The sequence below is a fragment of the Moschus berezovskii genome, chromosome 12 (genome assembly GCF_049115385.1).
Source record: "Moschus berezovskii isolate FMDL1 chromosome 12, NW_MosBer_1.0, whole genome shotgun sequence".
Classification (NCBI taxonomy): Eukaryota; Metazoa; Chordata; class Mammalia; order Artiodactyla; family Moschidae; genus Moschus; species Moschus berezovskii.
This window is the reverse complement of record NC_142471.1, coordinates 38,875,911-38,901,740: the sequence shown is the minus strand read 5'-3', so window position 1 is coordinate 38,901,740 and position 25,830 is coordinate 38,875,911. Positions and strand designations below refer to the sequence as shown.

General features: G+C 38.8%; 1 protein-coding gene across 6 annotated transcripts in view; it reads right to left on the bottom strand.

The window, feature by feature from the left end:
• Positions 1 to 5,548: 5,548 nt before the first annotated feature.
• NRG3 (neuregulin 3) overlaps positions 5,549 to 25,830 on the bottom strand; it is a 1,266,499-nt gene continuing 1,246,217 nt past the window's right edge. For 2 of the 6 annotated variants that reach the window (XM_088842476.1, XM_088842478.1), the window contains exons 7-9: positions 16,341 to 16,468; positions 11,776 to 11,946; positions 5,549 to 6,056 (exon numbers count right to left, since the gene is read on the bottom strand). In XM_088842476.1, the coding sequence (XP_088698602.1) occupies positions 5,549 to 6,056; positions 11,776 to 11,946; positions 16,341 to 16,468 (807 nt within the window). Of the gene's footprint in view, positions 6,057 to 6,287; positions 6,360 to 11,775; positions 11,950 to 16,334; positions 16,469 to 25,830 lie in introns of all 6 variants that reach the window. The other 4 variants (XM_088842474.1, XM_088842475.1, XM_055425322.2 and 1 more) reach the window with 4 other exon arrangements.

Below are 25,830 nucleotides of genomic sequence, written 5' to 3'. Positions count from 1 at the left end.
TTTTTGTTTTAAGTTTTCAAAATTCTGTATTGTTTTATAAAATACTTAGGAATTCAGATGTTGAGATCTCAATGAAAAGATACAATTATAGATAGAAAAATTGATGCTACTCAGGTTGCTGTTGGAAGAGGAAATAGAAACTCTGCATTTTTATGTTCTATTGTGTCCCCCAAAGTCAGGATTATTCCCAACTATAATGTGAACATAAAGTCTCTGAAATTCTCCAGAGAATTTATTCACTATTAATTGGAGAGTTTATGTTAAGAAGTTTGAGGTGCAAATAATTAAAAATATCAGCAAATACCTTGTGTATCCAATGAGTGTGTGTCAAGGCTTCTGTGAGAGGAGAACAGCTTAAAGGTCTCACACCTTCTCTGTAGAACCCTTTGCTCTGGCTTCAATAAAGGTTCACAGCTGATAGTTTCTTTTAAAAAAATCTGCAGCAAATTTGGACTTAAAAGTCTGGGGCAAATTTGATGTTCAGGCTTTGAAAGTCACAATTGAGCAACTTTTACTTAGCCATCCCTTCTTCTTTATTACTTGGCATATACAAATTTACTTTAAAAACAATCACAAGAGATCCTATTTCTCCATGGAAATTAAATGGAACATTGTAAATGTCTTATTTACAAGTCAGTATACGATTCCAATAATTTTGGAGTCTTACAGCCATGATCTCTCCAAAGGGTGGTGTTGTGAAAGTTGCTCAGTCATGTCCAACTCCTTGTGACCCTATGGACTGTAGAGTCCACACAGAGTTCTCCAGGCTAGAATACTGGAGTGGGTAGCTATTCCCTTTTCCAGGGGATCTTCCCAATCCGGGTGGCTAAAATGGTAAGGGCTGTGTTACTAGATGACAAATAACATAATGTCTGAGTTGGAATGACTGCATAACATTCCATCCAGGTAGAAATTAAAGATGAACTAGATCATCCTTCTCATTTGAAGATGGGATCATGGAGCTACTATTATGTATACATATAGTAGAAGCTTTCATAATGTCATCTTCCAACATAAAGATTTTCTAATTCATTTTCAACAATAAGAATTATTTGCTATCACACCATTAATTCTTTCATAGGCAACAATACACGTGCAGTCAATACAGGTTTTTATGACAAAAAGTTATTAAAGTACTAGAAGCCAAGTATGTCTCGGTCTGGTCATCTCTACTAGTGTCTTCACTGGGTAATCAGCATTAACATGTAGCTTCCCCACCACCATTCTGCCCTCACCACAACTCTTCACTAGAGTACAGTGGGTACTAGACATCAAAGATATGCCTGTTTAGGCACCTTTGAGAGAACTAAATAGTTAAAATTGTAAAAAATATATTTGAGTTTATACATTATAGGAAGAATAATCATATATACCCATAGTTTATTCTTCATTTCTAAGAGATAACCTAGGAGACATTTTACTCCAGGGTCTTTTGAATTTTTTCCAATTCAAGGAAATTGCTGTTTACCTAAGAGGAAGAACCAGAGAATGCCTGTATTACCTAAACATTGCCAAGTTGGCTGATTTCTAAAGGTTTTTATTTCATTGGCATTCCATGAGGCAATCACTTTAATGTTTGTCAATGAAACAAAAATAAAGCTACCAAAATAATCAAACACCTAAATGTAATACATGTATATTTTATACATACATATATGCTTATATATGTATGTGTGTAGTCACAGTAGGAAACAGATTATTATAAGAGAACAATGTTGATCTTAAGGAATGAATTTCTTCTTTTACCCTCACTATTTCTTTAAAAGGGAAAGAAAGAATAAAAGAGGAAGAGATAAAGCTTATTTAAAGGCCTCATTTCCCATGACATTGGGATGCATTTAAAATTGAGAACAGCTCAGAAACATTGTGCTGGTCTTTCTTGGATGAAGACTGAATTTGTGTAGACTAAAATACAAACATAGTATAGACACGCCATCATTTACTAAGACTATACTGAATCTATACAATTGAATAATAATTTAAAAAGTATTCCTTATATATAAAATGTTTCCTGGATACCAAAAGGTCAAATAAAAACCCCACCCCTCCTGCTGTGTTCCTAGGTATACTATGTACTCAGTTGGGAAATGTTTCATAGCACTTGTCTAAGGGAAACATTTTCTGGTTTACAGGGTTGTAATTGGAGGAATCACCATTTCCCCCCGCCGTCACTCAGGGAGTCATGGTTTCCTGTAGCACCATACTGCAAGGTAAGTGTGAGTGACTGCTGCATACATCAAGCATATTCTGGTGGACAGCTGGTTACTGAAAGCCTTAGAAGCCCCAATCAAGTCGTACCTGTCAGTTAATCCAGAAGCCAGTGGTCATTCTCTGGAAATCTGCCTGGCCCTTCTGTTCTGTTTGGTAGGTCTGCCACGTTATTATCAAAACAAGTTAATTGTGGAGTCCTGAAAAACTGCACCATTTCTCCTCTAGAGGACCTGGCTATTGATACTTGGAAATAATGTAAATCATTGGGGAATTTATCAATATACAAATATTTAGTCCGTCACCCATAGCAAGGTAGATATTGGACAAGAGTGCAAACCATAGAACACAATGTACACAAGAAAATCAGAGAAAATTTAGATGCCAATTCTCCAACATAATTTTCACTATTTCTCATTAGCATAAAATTGTTCATATATTTTAAATAACAGCATTCTATAGAAGTCACTGGCAAATCAGAATAACATACACTTTATATAAAATAAGACAGGAAGTGATTCAGAGTGAAAAAGTAATGAGTGACATTCATTCTCCAATAAATAATGAATTGCAACTTAATTACCAAATCTCCAAGTATCTACCCTCATAACAAATACAGGGAAAATGAAGCAAAACCAAAAGTATCTTGTAGAAATAAACACTTCTGTGTAGGCATGTGAGCTTGAAAGACCAAGGTACCGATGTCTCCAGGTGTTGGCCACATTAGATCAGCTTTGAGAGTCTTGATGCTTATCAGCACTTGTCTGCTGGTGCCCAAAGAGGTGCTTTTTGAGTCTGAACGCTTTTCATAGGAGAGTTTCATATTCCAAAAGGAGATAATGGCCACCTTCAGTGGTCATGTAATAATTGCTCTTTATGGAGGATTTTTGTCTCCACTATCAATTTTGACATAACTGTATCTCTAAACTTTACATCAGGCTGCTGGTGGACATGCCTGATGTTCATACCCTTTAGAACGCACGAGGCTATTTATAATCACAGAATACATGGTTCTTCTTTAACTAAGTAAGGGTTGGATCAGGACTTAAGTTTGATTGACAACCTTTGATCTTCTTAGAGTAAATGATATATTAACTTCATACAGAACATACAACCTCCTAATTAGGTAGATTCTGTATGAATTCATTTAAATATGCAACAGGTAACATTTTAGTGAAAAACCCAAGACAAGCTTGACTTCAACAGACTTGAGAAGAGTTTGTTTTATCAAACAATGAGTTTGATAATTATGAAAAATTTAAATATAATAAAATATTGGGTATGTAAACTATGGGGTTTTAATATACCTGTTAATTAAGGCCATCTTTTTCAAAATTTCCCCAAAGATATTATTTCTAAATGAGAATTTAGATAATTGAGATATTAAAAATGTATAATAATCTTTTGAGTCTAACAGTATTACCTCTATATTCAAAATAAACAATTAATGAATACCACAAAGCATTTTGTTAAATAAAAAATGTGTTTCTACCAAAATGTTTTCAACATTTGAGACTTGAGTTTCCACTGAACAGTGTTAAGAACACAATGTTCTTTATTTTCCCTGTATGACATTATGTCTATTATCAAAGAATATTCTCAAAGAGCAATTTGCAATGTATTTTAAGCAGAAACAGCTTAATCTTAAATAAGAATTATATATATTCAATATTTGATTCAGAAAGAGTTACATTCCTTTTCAAGGGAATGTGCATCTTCCACAAAGAAATTTTAATCAAAGTTTTCCCAAACTTCAGTAAAAGAAATCTTTTATATACTTTCAAATACTGTGCCTTTTTATTTAAAACAGTGTAAACATAACAACTCAACACCACTGATAATTGGAAAAAGACTGGTTATGTGAACACTAATTTCCTTGATTGCCCCATGAAAAGAAGGGTAAATAAAACAGACAAATCTTCAGGAGAAGTTTCAGTTCACCTTAGCAGTGGTAAAAATATTGCTTTATTCCAAATGAACATACAGCACAATTTACTGTTCTTTGGGGGACTTCCTTTGAACTGAATAGGCTGGGCTTTGTGACTTCAACAATTTATTCTTTCCATATTAATCACAGAAGCCAATGTGTTGGTCCACACATGGTAGACTCTCTATAAAATTAATAGTAATGAGGATGATGAGAAAGCAAAGGGTAACCATCAATTTGATCATTGGCTTGTATAAATAATTTAAGTACGCATGACTCAGAATAAGTACACATCCCCAACTTGCCTTGTGATACTAATATCATTAATGAGCCAATAGGTGTTCCTCTCAAAAAGATTCACATCAGAAAATGGTCTAGACATTGTCAAGAGTTTTGTAGGACCCCACCATGCAAGTGACCTTGATTTACTAACTGAACTTTCTACTTAATGGAAAAAATTTAAAGTGAACAGATCTACGAGGGAAATTTTTTTTCTTTTGAATATTGGATTCCCTGATGTTTCAGAACAAAATTTTAGCAAGCTGAATACACACACACATGCACACACATACACACAATGAACATATGTGCATACAGCATACCGGTGCTCGAGTGAGCAGGCCCCTACACACACACACACACACACACACACACACACAGGCACACACACTGAGAAATGCTCCTTTGGAGCCCCTAAACAATCTCAAAGAAAAACATTTCTATTAGCATGATTTTAGTGACACGACATTTGTGATGTTTCTGTCTCTTTTTCTATAGTAATTTCCTACCTCCCTCTGAGATTCTGTGCCTTCAAATTTTGGAGGAAGATGGCACATAAGAGTGGCTAAGATTGCCCCAGGATGCCCTCTATCTTCTGTTCCTTTCCTTCCAGAGTGCTTGTGTCATTCTTCAAAAAGTAAGTAGAAAACATTACATTGGTTGACATGACATAACCTGTGATGAGGCTGTCGAGTGGATAGAGATTTAGGGTGTGGGGTTGGCAAGCCACATGGCAAGGGCCACCTGCTCACTGGCACATCCGCCCTCAGCATACATCTCTTCTCTTTGAAACTGGGTAACTGCCAGCACTTTTTATGAGGCCACTGGCACTGTGGGGCTGAGGGTCTGAATTACCCACATCTACTAAGAGCCAAAGAGGATTGTGTTGGGACTAACTGAAATTGTATTCAGAATTCTACCCAAAAGCTTTAGTTGTAAGCTTTATCCCTCCTGAAACGTTTCTTTCCCTTTAAAAAAATATTTTGTTAAAAAACACTATGATATGAGGGCGATAGACTATTTGGTTTCTTCTAAGTAGATGCTCTTAAATTAATGCATATAAATAATTTGTATTTAATTTCCTCTCTTTCCTGTTGAGCAAAGCATAGAATGCACAGATTTCTACATCTCGAGTCACTTGGTCAATGCAGGGTCTCTTTGTATTTCATTTCTTAAGACAAACTGTGCCTCTCGTTCTGATTTGGCTGTGGGACTCAGGGGAAGAAAGGCTGTGTTTTCACTCGCACTGTCCTCGGTCTCTACGCTGGCCAGTTCGTAGTCTTCTGACCGCCTGGCATCAGTCAGAATTCGAATCTGCTCCTGGACAGTTTCTAGCAATATTTTCACTTCTTGTTGTTCTGCTATAAGACAATCGCTGACTGGAATACTCACATTGACAATATCAGCAGAGTAGGAGTTTTTGCACCATTTGATGCTTTTGACTTCAGAAATCCCTGGCATTTGCATGCAGGTTTCCTCTAGACCCACTGAAGGGATGATGGGCACGGAACTGGCCCTTGGGGATGAATATCCCATCAGGTCCTTTTGCTCCAAACTATTAAAATAGGAGTTTGTCTCTCTTGAAGGCAGTTGCATATTTATTGATGCATTTTGTTGGGTTGTTAAACCATTGGCTGAGTACCTGAAAAAGAAACAAAGTGTAACATATTCTGCTACCTGCCCCACAATATTCAGTCAACAAAGCACTTTCCACATGCATCATCTCACTGACTTCTCACAGCAACCCCATGAGACGGATACTATGTTCCCATTAAACAGAGAAGTAAACTGAAGCTCATATAGGTGAAGTGACTTGCCCAAGGTCACACAGAAAATAAGTGACAGACTGAGACTCAAACCCAGATCTTCTTACTTTAAGTCCAGGGATCTTTCAACACACCACAGCTGTATAGGCAGGTGGGATATAGTCTTCCTGACCTCTATCCTAGAATACAAAGTAAATGGGGATTGAGCAGGTAAGAGTGTGGCCCTTCCATAGTGACAAACAGGAAACCCATAATGGCATTACTCCACTCCATCAAACTGACCACCCTCTCAGCCCTGGTTTAGTCCAGTAGACTCCTTGTGGCCACCCTAGGTGGAGGCAATCAGGAAGCCCACTCTTTAGCGTTAAAATATTACAGTCCTGTTTCTCTGCTTCCCACTGGCTTTAGGGAGACCAAGTCCAATTTCCAATGGACTCTGTTCTATAGGAACTCCCTCATTGCCAGTTTATAGAGCCTAAAAGATGGGATGAGAGGCATACAATTCCTCTGTCTGCCCAAGAAGAACATGCGGGAAGTTCCACGGGGCCTCAATCAAGCTAGTGATGTTCCTCACACGGTTTCTAGAGCCAAGTAAGGTAGTTTATGGGTGCGTGACAATGGCTTTTCCAGAATGCCATCATGGCATTCCAAGTCATTTAATATGCCAGAATCTAGCTGGCCCCCTTCTTGGTTGTTCAGAGTTGGTAAATTTTCCATTGCTTCTCAACTCTCTAAAGCCAAAAATTGGAGCCAAGATATGTAGATTCACAGAAATGAAGAGTAATATTTATCCTATTTCTCAATTATTTTTACTTAATTTTAACCTTAAATTAAAATTTAAGCATAATCTAAACATAATTCACCCTCAGTATAACAAATCTCATTCCCCTTGTCTTACATTATAATGTAAATAAAAATCATGTTTACACATGGAAAGAATAATTTCTATGAAGTATGTTGCCTTTACTGTAAAGACAAGATAAGAGCAATTTAAAGATCTGTCTTTCTGCCAGACAGCACGAAGAGGTGAGGAACGGCTTTAGGTTGCAGTTCCATCACTCTCTCACTCTGCCTAAGATGGAGTTGGCAATCAATAAATTTTGATGGAATGGACACAGGACTACATGACAGGTCTTCAAGGTAAACAGTCTCTTAATATCCTAGTTAACACAACAAGAGCTAACATTCACACAGAGCTTTCAAAAGGTACTTTCACCTCTAATTACTTTATTGATTTATAACACTGTGTGGTTTAGTATTATTACCATATAATGGATAAAAAAACTGAACTAAGGAATACCCAAATGACTTTCCCCAAATTATACTCTTGGTAAGCAGCAGAGGAAGCAGTTAAATATGTTGTCTTATTTTGTTACTATAAAGGCCTTAAATGAGTGGGCATCTCAAGGTGCATCCCAACCTTTTTTGGGATGTAAAATCTTTACCTGCACAAACTATATAGGCACATAGAAGGAAATTCCCTAGGGGATCTTACTCCTTTCCCCATAGTGTTATATGACTGAAAATCTGAACCTAAAGTTTCTGATCATTGAATCAATTTCAACAAGAAGGAAGGTGCCAACTTTAAGGCTTCTGTGTTCTTTTCTTAGCACCGTTACTGTGTATGAAGGTACAGAATGTCTGCTGTCAGATTCACCAATGGCAGAGGGCCAAGAAATTTTATTAGGATAAAATCATCTTTCACATGGATATCACCAGAGTATATCCATGAGTAGAATCTAACAGGTTGAAAAGTAGTGGTGACAGATGCCAATTCTTAATACCTGGATCTGCACATATTTGTAAAAATGATGGCTAAAGGTGTAAATATAGGATTTAGTCAACTGACATTTTAACAAATCCACAATGTAACATGACTAAGAAGTAATTAAAGACAATTCAAGCCAGACTTGGAGCTGTCTTCCAATACACCTGTGGGCTTCCCTGGGTGGATCAGTAGTAAAGAATCCTCCTGCCCATGCAGGACACCTGGGTTCCATCCCCGAGTCAGAAAGATACCCTGGAGAAGGAAATGGCAACCCACTCCAATATTCTTGCCTGGAAAATCCCATGGACAGAGGAACCTGGCAGGCTATAGTCCATGGGGTCACAAAGAGATGGACATGACTTAGTGACTCAAGAGCAGCTGATAGATGAGAAAGGAACTGCAGTTCACCTACACGTCATGTCACAAGCCAGGTATGGGTCACACACTGGCAACCACTGAAATCTAAAATGCTGCCCTAACATGAAGGTGTAAACTATTAGAACTCTCCAAAAATGTGACTTTGTTTTGGATCAGAAAAGATTTCAAGTTCCACCACCATTACATGCTCTGGAGTCTTAGACAAACACGGAAGCCTCACTTTAATTCTCTCATTAATTAAAACTGTCAGGTTGTAATGCTGACCTGGGGGGCTGCTCTGAGGACTTGCTGAAATGATGCCTCTGCATGAATCAGTAGAGGCACATTGGTGGTCCTCCCTTTCTTCCTAGCTGCGAGGGTTCTAGCACTGGTCTTTGAGTAGGAGGTGACACTACTCTCCAGAAGTTTAAGTTAAATTTCTAGATGTGATTCTTGATTAGAAGATACTCAGAATTCTACATTCCATCATAGTCAATGACTGTCACATTCTATCCATAAGCTCATCATTCATTGACTGTAAAGTACCAGTTTGGACTGCCCTTCTTCCGAAGATAACCCAGCAATCACATGTAACATTTCCTCTGTAGCTATGTGAACAAAGCCTCCTTTTAAAGAGGGAAGATTTCAACAATTAGTCATTTAGTTTGATTCCCAGGAATTCAAGGGTCAGGCTAAGAAATATGTGTTTCCCCAGAGGACTCTAGGACCCAGTTCTTGGTGCATATGGCATTAGAATGAACAGACTAAATTGAAGGAATCTAATTTTCCCTCTGGAGCCATACGATTAGAGATTCCACATTTATACATTGCCATTCATGACTGAGACTTCTCTTCACATTCCTTTCCTGGTTTAGTGGTTTACTGAGTCAGAAAGGCTGGTATTCAATGATTCTTTTACATGGGATATCTCATCTTTGGGTTCACCACTGAAATTCTTTCATCTTTTATGGATTCATCTTTAAACTTCCTGAAGAATAACTGAATATAAGTTTGTGAAGTTGCTATTTAAGTGAGATGGATGATGAGTATATTTCAGATCCCTTCTACTTTGAAGGTAGCAGTCTTTTGTGATTCTAGCTCTTTCTGTTTAGTATATGAATCCATCAGTTTGATTTGTCTGACATAACGCATTTCAGAGCTCTGTGAGCCACTAGCCATAGTTGAAACTGAGCCACTGATCAGGGGAAAGGCTCTTGAAGAAGCTCCTTTCCACCTGACTCCCTCCTCAGGCTTCACCAAGTCAGACACTGGGTTCAAGCTGGGCTGAAGCTAGTGCCAAGGAGAGACATCATATACACTGGGAGTCTAACTAGCAGACAGCGCCCACGTGCTTGATAAACAAGCAGCAGATGGCTGACGGCTCTTATAAATTCATTCACTCCCCCTCCAGACAAGGGTCAGGTTTGAAGAAGGCTTTTAGCTGTGAAATTCTGTTACCAATTCCATTTCCAGTCTGGTGAGATGGTCAGTCCCCCAGGAGTGGGAAATAGCTGTTCTCAAGAACTGAGAATGAGATTGCTCCCTGAGATTCATTGTGCTGAGCACACAGTGACTTAGAGTCACCATTTATCAACACTGGGTGCATGTCACATTGGAAAATGCATGTGGCCAGCCAATTGAAGAGAATATTCCAAACCCAATGATGGTTGAACCAAAACAAAACTGCCACCAGGAAGGACAAGTGTTAAGTCCCCCAGGAGTTAAAAAGCAAAACAGTGCCTGAACATGCCCCGGAAATCTCTGAGCCCTTGGAGATTTGTGTATGTTTGGTTCAAGACGATGCCTGTCACAGAGCATCCTCTTACTGGTACATTTGGAATGACAGCCATGACAGTGCCCAGCAGAGGAAAGAAAGCATGGACTGGGTTCTCTGTCCACTTACAACATCTATGAGCTTGATTTCACCTCACTCATTCTCACTGGATAACATTCATCCCGGGGCGGTGGGAAGAGGGTTGGGGGAATACCCAAGTAACAGACATTTTTAGTGATTTAAGAAGAAAAATAATTATGAAACATAATTAACTATAGGCTAATGCAAGCCCCTTTTCCAGCCATAAGGCAAACAGAGATGCAAACTGCTTCCTGAAACTTGTATTATGTATTTTGGACAACTTAACCATTATGTTGAATGTGTAAATCTCACCCCAGATCTGTACTGATATATTTTACAGTCCAATTGGAATTGCTTCACAATTACAAAATTGAGACACAGCCTATTTATTTCTTATCTTCTAGTCTTCCTACAGAAATCTGTTGCTGAGATTGTCAGACACGGCACTGTTGCATGTATATCTTGCCCAGAGGGAAAGACAAAGTTAAGAATCTGGGACCTCAAACCTGCTTTGACTTTCAACTTGCTACAGACTTGGTAGAAAAATCACCCACACCAAAGAAATGTAGCCTGGCTTATTCAGAGAGAGACAAGAAAACTGGATGCAACAGGAACCTGGCTTGAGTGAGGGAATGGATTCTTAGACTTTCTGAAGTAAACCCTGATTACATTGCTCTTGAAATTAGTAGCAATACTGTAATAGTTCCCATGGCAATAAATACAAGTACCCCTTTTCTGTTTACTATGTGTCAGGCACAAGCTCTTGACACATGTAATTTCTTTTCAATCTGCCCGACAATCTTCAGGAAGGCTCGTACAATTTTGTTCAATTTATAGACTAGAAAACATAAGCTTAAATGATAAAACTTTCTCAAATTCAAACAAGTAGTAATCCAGCTTGTCAGTTTTGATAAGGGCTGCCATATTTGGTTGGATAGCTTATGTCAGTTAGGTAAATGGTGTCTAAAATTCACTCTATACTCCACTTACCATTCTATGAGTCCCATGCAGGTCCATGTCCACTCATAGGAAGGGGCACTTTTTGCACTACAAGGATGGCAACAGCCACTGATTCCAAAGCCCATTTTTCCACCCCTGCACTGTGAGTGAAACTAGAGATCTGAGTTCAGCTAGTTGTGCCTTGATATGCTGTCAGCATTGACTGAGACACGTTCAAGAATGCTGTATGGAGCAGATGCTACATCTGTATTACCAGTAACTGCTTATGGTATTTTCCACAATAGTCATTAGAGAATTAAGTCCTTTTTTTCCCCCCAAACCTAAAGATGAAGGAATACTTTTGTCTTCCTAAGAAATCCCTAGTTTTTAAAGTCAAAGACACATTCCCAGTTATTTTTAGAAACTGCATTAAAACATAGTCTAGATATCTATATACTTCTTAATGTTACATTTCTTTTCCATCTAACATTTCCCTAATATCTACTTCCATTATATCTATTCTTGATAGTTATTCTTTTGTGGAACAAAGATGGAAGCAAGCATAAATAGCCAATTAGTCATGGAAATCAGTGAATAAAACCCCAAGGAACATTAAAAACTCCATTTAAAACTCGAGCATTCACCCTCCCTAAATTCCATTGCTCTTAAGACCTACCCTTGGCAAGGTATCATATCCTGGTCTGGGATCCTTGATTCCTCCAGTTGCTGATATGCTGGTCCCACGAGTCCACCCAACCTACTTCGGGGTGATGGGGGTGTCCTTCTGAAGGCATTCCTATGGAGCATACCACTCCTTTGCCCTGGACTGCAGCAAGAGGAGAGGGTCCTGCTGGTGGAAAGAAAACCAACAAACAAATTGATCACAGCCATTTCCTCACAGGTGGCTGCTCAGATTCTTCAAGCACTGTATCTGCACCCCAGATCCTCAGAGTTCTAGGCCAGGTTCCATCCATGCCTGCAGGATATCGGCTAGGAGGGATCGAAAGTTGCTGAACCTATTTCATCTTTGGACAGACTAAGAATAAGAGCTGTTCAGTTCTTCTGTTTCTGGCATTCCCGTCTGGAGTGCAATGAACTAAAATGATGGCAGCTTCCCAGCCTGAGAGGTGAGCTTAAAGAATGTTCCAGCTCCTGATTCCCATCCTCCCTCATCATCCATGCTCCAGCAGGGCCTCAAATAGAAATAAAAATGGTCTTGTTATTAGACAGTGACAAGAACTAAACCCAAGAAGCCTTAAGGGGAAAATGTCAATGGTGTTAGTGATAGAACAAACAAGCCTTATTTTAATTGCCGTTGTGTCCTTAAAATATATGTTATTTACGTTTCTAGTTCACAATCTCAAATTTTCATAAATCCTGAGAACCTACATTATTTTTCTTTTGAGGTTTCCTTTTCCTAACATTTTTATTGAATGAAAGATTCTTTAAATTCTATAGTGTTTTACAATTTTCAAAAGATTCACACATGATTTTATATAATCCCTTATCAACACTTTGAGTTTGCTTTTAATAAATGTCTGATCATATATTTCATTTGACTCATACATCCAAATAGCCAAATAACCATGTGTTATTTGGATGCCATCCATTTTTGGATGCCATCAAGGGGCAAATAGCATACATGGGATATACCTCAGGTAAGATCCCTACATAGATTATATTAAATAAAGAACTAGACTCTTTACAGGAATCACTTACTAATTTGCCACATTACTAATTCCATCCATATCTATTCTCTCTCCACACCACTGAATTTACCCTACTACCATGTGAACTGTAAGAACTCTTTTCCTGTGTAAAACATTCCCTGAGATGCCTGTAAGATAATTTAGAATGTTTGTGTTACATTCTCATTTAACTTTGAAAATAGCAATAAAACTATACACAGAGCAAAAACATTTTCAAAATTTCAATATGCCATCAAGTTCTAAAGGAACCATTCCCCCAAAGGAGTTTTACCCATATTACTACATTATATGAGTTCCATAAATTTTCCCCCCACCAACATTACTGTTATTTCCACTTAATAAATACAAAACCTCTCCTATGTTATTAATATTTAGGGTCAGGTATGAAAATCTGACATATGAGTGCGAGTAGCCACTTTCCTGGGTTTGGCTAGGGAAAACGACCACACTTTAGAGCTTCATATTTGTCAAATCTATCATTAACTTCCTGAGTTTGTGCAGATACGAGATTATACCTAGCATGGTTATTACAATTTCATTCTTCAGCATAATATTTCTAGTGTGTTGAATCCTAAAATGCTTAACAAGGAACATCTAGCTAGGTCACTAAGCCAGCAAGTTTAAGGAGCTCCATAATAACCGATTTGTTTCTCTGCCTTCCAGTTTCTATATACACTGTCGGGTGGCAATTGTGAAGTTCACAGAGCACTTGGGCTTGGACGATAGAATTAGCTGCATTGGGTCTGTATGTTACTAGCAGCATGATACTGGGGATAGTACTTGTACCAGTCAGAGTCCTGGAGGGAAATAAATGGCACTAGAAATTGGATCATTTGGGGAGATTTTGCTGTTTACAAATGTATGTTCACTGTTTGAGGGGAGACAAAAAGAAAAACACACAACAGGATACCACTGTACTTAAGGGCTGGTGACAATGGGAAGTTGTTACCATCATTGTTACTGAAAGGACAAGGGGGATGGAGCTGTTACCTGACTGAAGAGAGAAAATTGTTGTAAGAAGAGGCCACCTGGCAGGTGCTAAGGCCACCAGGCAGGGAGGGAGGGGCAGGAGTGCTAGGACCTCACTGGCCTTGCCCTTTCCTCACTTGCCTGTGCATCACAGTGAAACAACAGAAGTCCAAAGGCAAGAGAAGATGCTGCCCATTTTAGTGCACAAGGCAGGGCAGAAAAAGGTAAAGCCTAGACATGGTGCATGTGTTTAGGTATTCATAGTATTGCTGTGGGGATTAAAGAGCTCAAATATGTAGTGTTTAGCAGGAAATCTGGCACTTGGTAGGTGCTCAACACAACAAGTTCCCCCAATTCTTCTGCCCAGACTAACAACTCAAAGGCTCATACTAAACACTGAAAATCATGGAATTATTTTACCTTAAAAAACCTATATATGTCCTGGCTATAAATGAGTTATATTGCCAAAATTAATGCACTAAGTATGACATGACATAATAGACTGCTTCTTTAAAATAAAGGGGGGGTGTTGGACTCAACATGAGAAATAATGGCTTTGAATTAATAGCTTTTGTTTCATAAATGAGTTATCCAAATGAGTCAGATTTGCAGTACACCAAAAGAAATGAATTATTCATAGCTAGCCAAAATGGCACAACAACAAAGTCTACAGGTATGAACTAGTAACCTGTCTTAAAAAACAGTTCTATACCTATTGATCAATCCACTATTCAAGCTTTACAATGCAGTGGCATTCAGGAAGTTAAGGAGCAGTTTGCAGGATGTATAAATCAGTGACTAGGTTATCAATCACAAAAACATTTAAGTCTACTGCATGTTTTACAAAACAAAAGATATGATATATTGAACTATAATTTACAAAGTTCTAAAAGCACTTTATAAATCAACCCTTGCTCATCTATCAGGACACAATGCACGCCAACAAATACTGCAGTGTCACTGAACCAAACAAAAAAGAAGATCTCTTAGAGAGTTCCTTATTTGACCTGTGAGTGGTTCCTAGAAGCCATAGTAGAAGCCAAGTTTAGGAGGGGGTGCATCAACAGACAAAAATAGGGATAGGGTTATCTGCAGGTCAAATACATTAGAAGCTGTCACTCTTTAAAACATGTATGACATAATATAATACTTAATATTATACTTTATTTCACTTGACTGGATGATACACTGCTTTAACATGGATTACAATCTGCAGAAGGAAATATTCTTTTGGAAAAAATATCTTCTAAAAGCCTGATAATTTTGTATCTAATTTCCTAATTGAAGAACATCCATTAAGTCTAGTGAATTTAAAATGCTCTTTTCATAGGGAAATATTTGTAAGTTCCCCTACTGATATAAACCAAAAGTTGTACTCAGTAGCTAAAGCAGTTATCCAGTGGCCAAACATATTTCATCCTGTGTTGAAAATATTTAACTATTTTTTTAAAACTTAGAAAACTCTTAATATCTCAGTCTCTACTCATGTAGCTTAAGAATAAAAATCACCATCGAGTACCAATGATTAGTATCCAGAGTGACATGAAAATCCCATAGTAAATGTGGCCAGCATCAGTAAAATCTTTTGGGGGGACTCCTTCAGAGGTGAGAAAGAAGTTAGCTTCCTTGAACAATGCATACTTCACTCACAGTGGTTTCCAAAATGCGGCCCAGATACGTGAAAACCAAGGGTCAACAACATTTTTCTTTCATTGCTGGAAACAACTTTTTTTTTACCTTTTCCATTTAAAAAAATATTTATTCTCTTCATAATTTAAGAATTTTTTTAACACTGTACTTCTTACTAGAAAAAGAAAGCTTAAATCTTTGGACAACTTCCACAAAGATTGACAATGTATTTTTGGATGTACATAAACATAATGTCTGTTCTAGCAGGTCTCAACTGTTGGCACCCTAGAACAAAGCTTTCAATTTTTGGAGTTCCAGATTCCTTATGTATAAACATAACATGTGACTAGAAGATGCTGAGAATGTGCTTAGCCTCAGAATGCTGTAAAATTGAAAACTTTTATAAGATAACTTTATTTTTGGCTTTCTTCCCCAAATAGCCAATTTTATGGTCAGCTTGTAAAAGAACAAAAAAAAAAATAGTCCCACTCCACTGATAATGGAAGATCTAATATTAAACCAAGAGAAGATTAAGCAGGATTCTTCCCCCGTGAGAACTATGTGTGAAGATCTGGAACATGTGCTATCAGCTGCCTAGGGAAGAATGAGTCATTAAATCTGCAGTGATAAGGCAGGCTAGGAAAAACCATGTTTTTAATGATTTTTCAGATAGCAATTGTTTCATTCACTGGTCTGTGTCTGCAGCCTTGATGGGTATTGTTAATAAGTCCCTTTAGGCTTCTTCTAGGTGCATGGCTGCCTACTGGTCTCTTTGCCTGCTGTGAGCTACCTGGGCATCCACTCCATGGGCAACTAGAGGAGAAGCAAGAATGATCATCTCTTCTGAATAATGTTGCTGTTCCTTGGTATGTGCTGTCCAGCATTACACACTGTGTCAACACTCCCATTCCCACCACAATTTAGCTACCTGTACCTGTGGTGTTTGACAGACTGGCTTCCTCTGTCGGGAGAAGGGACCTCTGGGAATGATTGGGGGCCGGCAAAACTTGACTCCATCATTTTCTCCAATGCAGTCACAGGATGCCTTTCCGCCTTTGAATACTGTGGGAAATCACATGCAAAGAGTTGAGCTGGAGGAGAAGTTATGAGAGGAGGGCCTTTGACACTATAGGTGGGTATCAAAAAGTTACTGGAACTTACCAGTAACTTTTCCACTGGGCACTTATCAGGAGAATGATAAAGACATCATTTTCATCCCATTTCTCACAATGCTCTCAACCTTTTGCTCCCAAAACTCTCTGTGATTAGATGAGGTCCATTCAACAGGGTTTTCCACATTAGAATCCTATCTTTTCATTTCAATTTTTACCCATGGCACACTATGCCTTTAAGCCAAAACCATCAGTATTTTTTTTTATTATAGTTGATATAGACTATTACTTAAATTAATAAAAGGATTTTTTAATTCCATGTACATTTTATCAAAAAATTAACTTGTTGTTCTATTACTAACAATGGGGATTCAATAAATGCTGACTTATTCAATAAATTCTGACTAAATGAATGAAGTTCACAACAGAAGTTCTTCATAATTCTGAGAATTATGAAAGATGATTTAGAGTTATCTGCCCAACACTCCCCAGTGTTTCCCTTTCATCCTGTTACCAGGAAATTCCATGTCAAATAAGAGAAGTCTGTGAACAGTTTATTCTTTATACTTATTAACCCTTGGTTTCACCTTTGACTATGAGATATCACAAGGCACAGTAGCCTAGAGGAAACCATATAGTGATGGCACATTAAGAAAAATTTTGCCCCTAGGGAAATATTGCTTAGCATCTCAACCAGGCAGCAGTTGTCAAGTTTAACATTCCCTGGGCACTTGCACTTGAACAAGCAACAAGGAATATCAGGTTTCTTTCCTGGAAGCTCCAATGAAAACTATGTTGAGAAATGACATTTTTTGAATGCTAATAACCAAAGAAGAGATTTTGAAATCCAGATATTCACATGTAAATGTAGAATTTCACATAAAAATATATATCTGCAGAATACATACATGAAAATTTACATAACTGAACTCATGTAAGGAGAGGAAAATCAGAATAGGGCATGTTAAATTTCAGGAGTACATCCTAAAGGCAAAGATTCAAGAAAATAAGATTTGTTGTTAAATTGCTGGGGTACAGATTGGAAAAATGTTCCAAAATTTTAATCACTCTACTCTTAGATGAAGACCACTACTTCTAGGGATTCCCATCATTAACTGTAAAAGTTCAAAATGATATAATTGCCAGAGCATATCACTAGTAAAATTTTTAATAACGAATCAGAAAACAGACACTAAAGAGAAGCAATTGGAAACAATAGAAACGGCCACAAATGAATACTATACAGTCATTGAAGAGAATAAATTCAAGGTACAAGAAGTATGCATAATATGAATTCACCTGTGTAAATGAGGGAAATGTAGTAAACAGATATAGATATATATCTAAGTGTATGTATGTGAAGATATTTAGCTTTGTGTGTGTGTATATACATATGTATAGATTTTGTATGTACATGCCAAAGCCTTTGACTGTGTGGACCACAAACTCTGGAAAACTCTTAAAGAGATGGGAATATCAGACCACCTGATCTGACTCTTGAGACATCCGTATGCAGGTCAGGAAGCAACTGTTAGAACTGGACATGGACCAACAGCCTGAATCCAAATAGGGAAATATTGTCAGCCTGCTTATTTAACTTATATGCAGAGTACATCATGAGAAATGCTGGGCTGGAGAAAGCACAAGCTGGACTCAAGATTGCTGAGAGAAGATTTAGCCTCAGATATGCAGATAACACCACCCTTATGGCAGAAAGTGAAGAAGAACTAAAGAGACTCTTGATGAAAGTGAAAGAGGAGAGTGAAAAAGTTGGCTTAAAGCTCAACATTCAAAAAAACAAGATCATGCCATCCAGTCCCATCATTTCATGGCAAATAGATGGGGAAAAAATGGAAACAGTGTCAGACTTTATTTGGACTACAAAATCACTGCAGGATGGTGACTGCATCCATGAAATTAAGAGACGCTTACTCCTTGGAAGGAAAGTTATGACCAACCTAGACAGCATATTCAAAAGCAGAGACATTACTTTGCCAACAAAGATCCATCTAGTCAAAGCTATGGTTTTTCCAGTAGTCATGTATGGATGTGCAAGTTGGACTTTAAAAAAAGCTGAGCACTGAAGAATTGATGCTTTTGAACTGCGGTGTTGGAGAAGACTCTTGAGTCCCTTGGACTGCAAAGAGATCTAACTAGTTCATCCTAAAGGAGATCAGTCCTGGGTGTTCATTGGAAGGACTGATGTTGAAGCTGAAACTCCAATACTTTGACCACCTGATGTGAAGAGCTGACTCATTTGAAAAGACCCTGACGCTGGGAAAGATTGAGGGCAGGAGGAGAAGGGGATGACAGAGGATGAGATGATTGGACGGCATCACCAACTCAATGGACATTAGTTTGAGTAAACTCCGGGAGTTGGTGATAGACAGGGAGGCCTGGTGTGCTGCAGTCCATGGGGTCACAAAGAGTCGGAGACAACTGAGCAGCTGAAATGACCTAACTGATACATGTGTTTCTGTGTTTGCACACAACCACATAGGATGGAGATTGGGGGCGGGGAATGTTAAGGTGTTATCCTTGGGAAAAAGTATATTGGTGGGTATGGGCTATGAAAACCAGGAAAATTGTCAAGGTTATATAACTTTTGTTCAAAATCTTTATTTTTAAGTACTTCCAAAATAAACAACATTGTTAATAAAGACCACATCTTGAATCAAAATATGAATTCTACAAAATGGACTTAAAGAGAAGTTATTGAGTTCTTGCAAAATGGTTGAACTGACATAGAACAAAAAGAAGATATGGATACGCAACCCCAAAATTACAAAGATACAAAATATGATGGACACACTTTCACATGTACTTCTTTGCTGACTAATTAAAGTTGTTTATCATAAACCATCCGTGGAAAATTGAACTGAATCAATATGCTATTGAAAGGGTAAAAACATCCTGAATTTCTACTGATTTTCAAATTCTATAAATGATCTAATAGGATTTTTTTTTTTCTCCCAACTTCTAAAAAGTTGCTTTATAAGACAAACTCAGGTGCCGAGAAGGCTCAGCTATAGACAAAGGTGAAAGTATCTGGAGACATCTGTGGCAAACTGAAAGGGGTGACTTCTGTACTGTCTCTGTAGAGGGCTGTCAGTAGGTGACAAGAGCCAGTGTTTCTAGTAAGGTCAAGAGTTTTTAGAGAAATTGCCAAATCATTAAAAGTCAGCAGCCCATTCCTTTTTAAAAAACACAATTTATGTCAAGCCTAATTCAAGTTTAGGGCTGTTAGTTTAGAGCCTCTGCCTTTATTGAGACTTTTGATCATGAGAGCTAGAGGACCTTATTCAAAATCTGGCAAAAAAAGGCTTGAATAGAATCAACCTCTTACTTGTTCTCCTTATTCATAACATTCATAATAGATACTAAGTTTTAAATCTTTTCTTTCAAATGCTTAGATTATTGTTATACTATACAGTTGCTTCCAATGATACTATTTTGGTCCATTAATAAAAATTTGCCTCCAAAATTTATTATTGTGGCTCTTTCTCTTGTAGCCTTTTTGAGAATCATTTTCATTTCAGTGGCTGCATTTAACCTAAGATGCAGGTTTAAATTGCTGGTATCCCTATCCAAGGTTGGTTGAGACAAGAGGGAACACAAAAAACCTAATAACCTGGCAATCATTCAAACTAATATTCCATACATATTGGTTCAAATGAATTTATAGACAGATTCTGTTTTACAGTTCTGACAATTAAAGAGCTTAAAAATCATCAATCCTGTCCTTAAGGAAAAAAAAAAAAGCTAAACACACAAAATCAATGCCTATTCTTATATCCATCAGAGTACAGGGCAAAACAGCACTCCAAAATCTGGAGAGAGAAGTGAATACAGAGAATCAGTCAAGATCAGCTTAAGACAGGCTGGGACATGGGATCCTTCACTGCAGTTCCTTTTGTTTGAGGTGATGCAACAACAACACAAACAATCTAAGGGACTAAAAATAACTGCATGCATGGGCAGTTGGGGCAAATTACAAATAAGATATAAAACACCAAAAACCCAACTTCCACTTCTGAGATGCCCAGAAAAAAAGTAGGATATGGCGCATGATCCCTGCACAAGCACCACCAAGGGGATTGGCAGAGCACCTAAGCTCACCCCTGGACCCACCCCCTACCCTTACCCCATATTAAGAACCAGCTCACCCCACCTCAGAGAGCGAGCCAGGCAACCTATCACTTGTTTTTACTCCCTCCTGCGGTAGCACAAATCCTCATAAAACATTGTCTGAATCTCCTCTGGCCTCTTATCAATTTCTATTGATTAAAGAGGCCAAGAACCCTGGTCAGACACCAGCCTAAAAGGCCAAACTATCTGCATTAGTGAGAGCTTTCAATTAGAGAAGGATTCAAAATTAAATATTTTTGCTGACTCTAATATGAATTCCATGTACTATATGTTCATGCCACCATTTGGAAGGAAAGAGAAAGCTTGACTGATAGAAATTCTCTCATAAAACATACAGATTTTGTTCTGGCTCTATTAGAAGCAGTGCAACTCCTGACCCAGGTAGCAGTCATCAACTGTAGGGGCCATTAGGATGGACCTAATGTGAGCCAAGGGAACAGCAAAGCTGATCACAGACTGCAAAAAGGCAGCTCAACTTCAGGAGCCTGAACATGGCATGGCTCTAGTGATTGGCCCCCTGACCTCCCTAGCCTTCCCCAGTATTACCCACAGGAGCAGAATAATGCTGAGAAATGGGGCAGTGAGAAGGGAAACACAGACTTGTATAGAAAGAAGGATAACATTCTGACCCCCTGGGGCCCAACAATGAAAACTCACTAAGCCCTTACACAATGACACCCACTATAGGAGGGATGCACTACGGGGCTTGATGCCAAAGACTTTTTTAGGAAAGGGGCTTAAAACAACAGTAATACAACTAATGCTTGCTATATTCATGTGCCTGTTATAACTCACAGACCCATCTAATCCCCTCTTCATTACTCAGGCCAATTCAATACCAAGGGACATACCCAGGTAAAGACTGGGCAGTTAGATTTCACCCAAATGCCCCCAACAATCAGGATATAAGTAGCTTCTGGCATTTGCTATTACTTTCACAGGATGGGTTGAAGCTTTCCCCACCTGTTCTGAAAAGGCTGTTGAAGTCTGCAAGTTCCTTTTGAAAGAAAGAATCCCTTAGTGTGTATTTCCAAAGTCCCTCCAGAGGGATAATGGACTCTCTTTTATGGCCAGAACTACACACGAGCTTACTGTGGCCCTAGGGATAGCCAACAAGCTACACACCTCTTGCACCCCTAGTCTTCAGGTAAGGTAGAGAAAATGAACCATACATTAAAGAAAACATTAGCAAAGCTCTGCCAAGAGAATCATGAACCCTGGAACAACTAGCTTTCTATGGCACTCCTCCAGGTCCAGGTAGTCCTCAGGAGTGGTCTGAGGCTTAGCCCATTTGCAGTTACCTATGACAGGCCTTTTCTTACTACTGACAGTCTTCTAGATGATGAGATGAGACAGACCTGAGATACATTATTAATTGAGGACAAGTTCAGAAGAAATCCAGGACTGTGTCCACAAGGCACAACCAGCTCCCACTAAAAATACAATGGAAGGGGGAAGTTTCTTCACAAATTAACCATGAGGACCAAGTTCTTCTTAAAACCTGAGAAAGAGGGGTCCCCTGAAGACCAAGTATTGACAAAATGGAAGGGCCCCTATAAAGGAATCAAAGCAACTCCAGCTGTATCAAACTGCAAGGGATATCTACTGATAGTTGGGTACATTTGTCCAACCTAAAGCTTTTACCTCCAAAGACCAGGCTGGTCACAAAAGCAGAACAACTCATCTGTGAGCCAGTGAAAAATCTGAGATAAACCCACCTAAAAGACAGGCACCATCTACAGCCAAGAAAAATGCTGGTTTGATTCTTACTGCTGTACTCTTGTTTGCTCAGCCCCTCTTGCCAGCGAAGCAGCTCTTTGTGCTTGGTTTAAGGGAGACACTCCACCACAGAAAATCTCCTCCTATCGACTGTCCATATTACTAGTCCTGCTAACTAGGGAAGAATGGCAAGAAAACTCATTTATCAGCATGGCCCATAAATGGATTGATAATGTTCACTTCATAGAGTGCACTCTAGGGCTAGAGGAATTTTTATCTATAACAGGATCACTCTGGCTCACCACCAAACCCAAAGAACACTAGGAAGGATCTTAGCAGGGCAGGGCTGGTGATATTCTGGCAGCTCCAAGGGAAGGTTTTTCCTGTCATGAAATGACACTGAAAAATCTCACCAAACAGCTTGGTTATACGATGAAATAGACAGAGCAGGCCTTGATAGGACTTAAGACTTCTCTTGCTTCTTTTGACTACTGTGGTTCTTGACAGTCATCTAGCCCTAGATTACCTTCTGGCAGAACAAGGCAGAGCTTGTGCAATAACTCTTTCTGCACCTGGACCAATGCTACAGAAAAGGTAGAAGTTAACATTAAGGAAATAAAGGGAATCCCTCAGTGGTCCAGTGGTAAGAACTCCATCCCTCCACTGCCATGGCCCTGGGGTTCAATCCCTGATCAAGGAACTAGAATCCCACAAGCTGTGTTGTACACATCCAAACAAAGTATACACCCAAGCAGAATGGCTTCACAGCTTTGGCAAGGATGATATTGCCTCCACTGTCTGGTCAACAGTGGAGCCGATATCATCTAGGCTGTTTGGTGGCTGTTGTTATTCTCCTTCTTGTCCCTTGTTTGTTCAACCTTTTCATTAAGCTTCTCTCTTCTATGCTCCAACAGTTTCAAGTAAGGCTCATGATGTCTCAGAGAATTCAACCCATTCCAGTGGAGGGTATCCCTAGAGGTCTTTGGAATAGTCAGCAAAAGAATTATATTCCTCTTGGGTAGACGAGGGTTTGTGGCCCCTTTCCAACAGGAAGAAGTTTCAGAAGAGACCTTCAGTCTCTTAACCCTTAAGAAAAAGAGCTGTAGAATCACTCAAGGCAGGAAATAAGACTGGCTGGGTCCTGGGTCACTTTGCTGAAGTGTTTGAACCTGGACAAATATCTCCTCCAGCAACAAAACACAAAGAATCTAAAAGGGACTAAAAACAACTACATACATGCAAACCACTTCCGCATTCGTGCCTTGAAACCCCATGAACAGTATAAGGCAAAAAGATATGACACTGAAAGATGAACTTCCCCACCACATATACACACACAACACATGTTAGTAGGTGTCCAATATGCTACTGGAGAAGAGCAGAGAAATAGCTCCAAAAAGAATGAAGAGGCTGAACCACAGCAGAAGTGGTGACCAGTTGTGAATGTGTCTGGTGGTGAAAATAAAGTCCAGTCTAATATGGAAATAAAGTTCCATATTGCATAGGAACCTGGGCTGGTTAGGTCCAAGAATCAAGGTAAATTGGAAGTGGTCAAACAGGAGATAGCAAGAGTGAACCCTGACATTTTAGAAATCAGTGAATTAAAATGGACCAGAAAGGGTGAATTTAATACAGATTACCATTTTATTTACAACTGTGAACAAGAATCCTGTAGTAGCCCTCATAGACAACAAAGCAGTCTGAAATGCAGTACTTGGGTGCAACCTCAAAAATGACAGAATGATCTTGACTTGTTTCCAAGGCAAACCATTCATCATCACAGTAGTCCAAGTCTATGCCCCAACCACTAATGCTGAAGAAGCTGAAGTTGAACAGCTCTATGAAGACCCACAAGGCCTTCTAGAACTAAAACCAAAAAAGATGTCCTTTTCATCATAGGGGACTGGAAGGAAAAAGTAGGAAGTCAAGAGATACCTGGAGTAACAGGCAAGTTTGGCCTTAGAGCACAAAATGAAGCAGGGCAAAGACTAACAGAGTTTTCCCAAGAGAACTCACAGATCATAGCAAACACGCTCCTGCAACGACGCAAGAGATGACTCTACACATGGATGTCACAGATGGTCAATACCGAAATCAGATTGATTATATTCCTTGTAGCTGAAAATGGAGAAGCTCTATATTGTCAGCAAAAACAAGACTGGGAGCTAACTGTGGCTCAAATCAAGAGATCCTTATTGTGAAATTCAGACAAATTGACGAAGGTAAGGAAAACCATTAGGCCATTCAGGTATGACCTAAATCAAATCCTTACGATTATACAGTAGAAATGACAAATAGATTGAAGGAATTAGATCTAGAGTGCCTGAAGAACTATGGACAAAGGTCCATAACATTGTACAGGAGACGGTAACCAAAAACATCCCCAAGGAAAAGAAATGCAGCAAAGCAAAATGGTTATCTGAGGAGGCCTTAGAAATAGTTGAGGAAAGAAGAGAAGTGAAAGGTAAAAAAAAAAAAAAAAGCATGGGGGGTGGGTAGATATACCCATCTGAATGCTGAGTGCCAAAAAATAGCAAGGAAACATAAGAAAGCCTTCTTAAATGAACAGTGCAAAGAAATTGAGGAGAACAATAGAATGGGAAAGACTAGAGATGTCTGCAAGAGAATTAGACATACCAAGGGAACATTTGATGTGAAAGGAGCACAATAAAGGACAGAAATAGTTAGGACCTTACTATTAGGTCCTTACTTAGTATGGACAGAAGCAGAAGAGGTAAAGAAGAGGTGGCAAGAATGCACAGAAGAACTGTACAAGAAAGGTCTTAATGACCCAGAAAACCACAATGGTGTGGCCACTTACCTAGAGTCACACATCTTGGAGTGTAAAGTCAAGTGGGTCTTAGGAAGCATTACTACAAACAAAGCTAGTGGAAATGATGGAATTCCAGCTGAGCTATTTCAAATCCTAAAAGAAGATGCTGTGAAAGTACTACACTCAGTATGCCATCAAATTTGGAAAACTCAGTAGTGGTCACAGGAAAAGGTCAGTTTTCATTCAATTCCCAAAAAAGGGCAATGCCAAAGAATGTTCAAACTACCTCACAATTGCACTCATTTCACATGCTAACAAGGTCACACTCAACATCCTTCAGGCTAGGCTTCAACTGTATGTGAACCAACAACTTCCAGATGTACAAGCTGGATTTAGAAAAGGCAGAGGAACCAGAGATCAAATTGCCAACATCCATTGGATCATAGAAAAAGCAAACAGATTGCAGAAACACATCTATTTCTGCTTCACTGACTATGCTAAAGCCTTTGACTGTGTGAACCACAACTGTGGATAATTCTTAAAGAGATAGTAATACCAGACCACCTGACCTGCCTCCTGAGAAACCTGTTTTTGGGTCAAGAAGAAACAGTTAGAACTGGACATGGAACAACAGACTGGTTCCAAGTTGGGAAAGGAGTATGTCAAGGTTG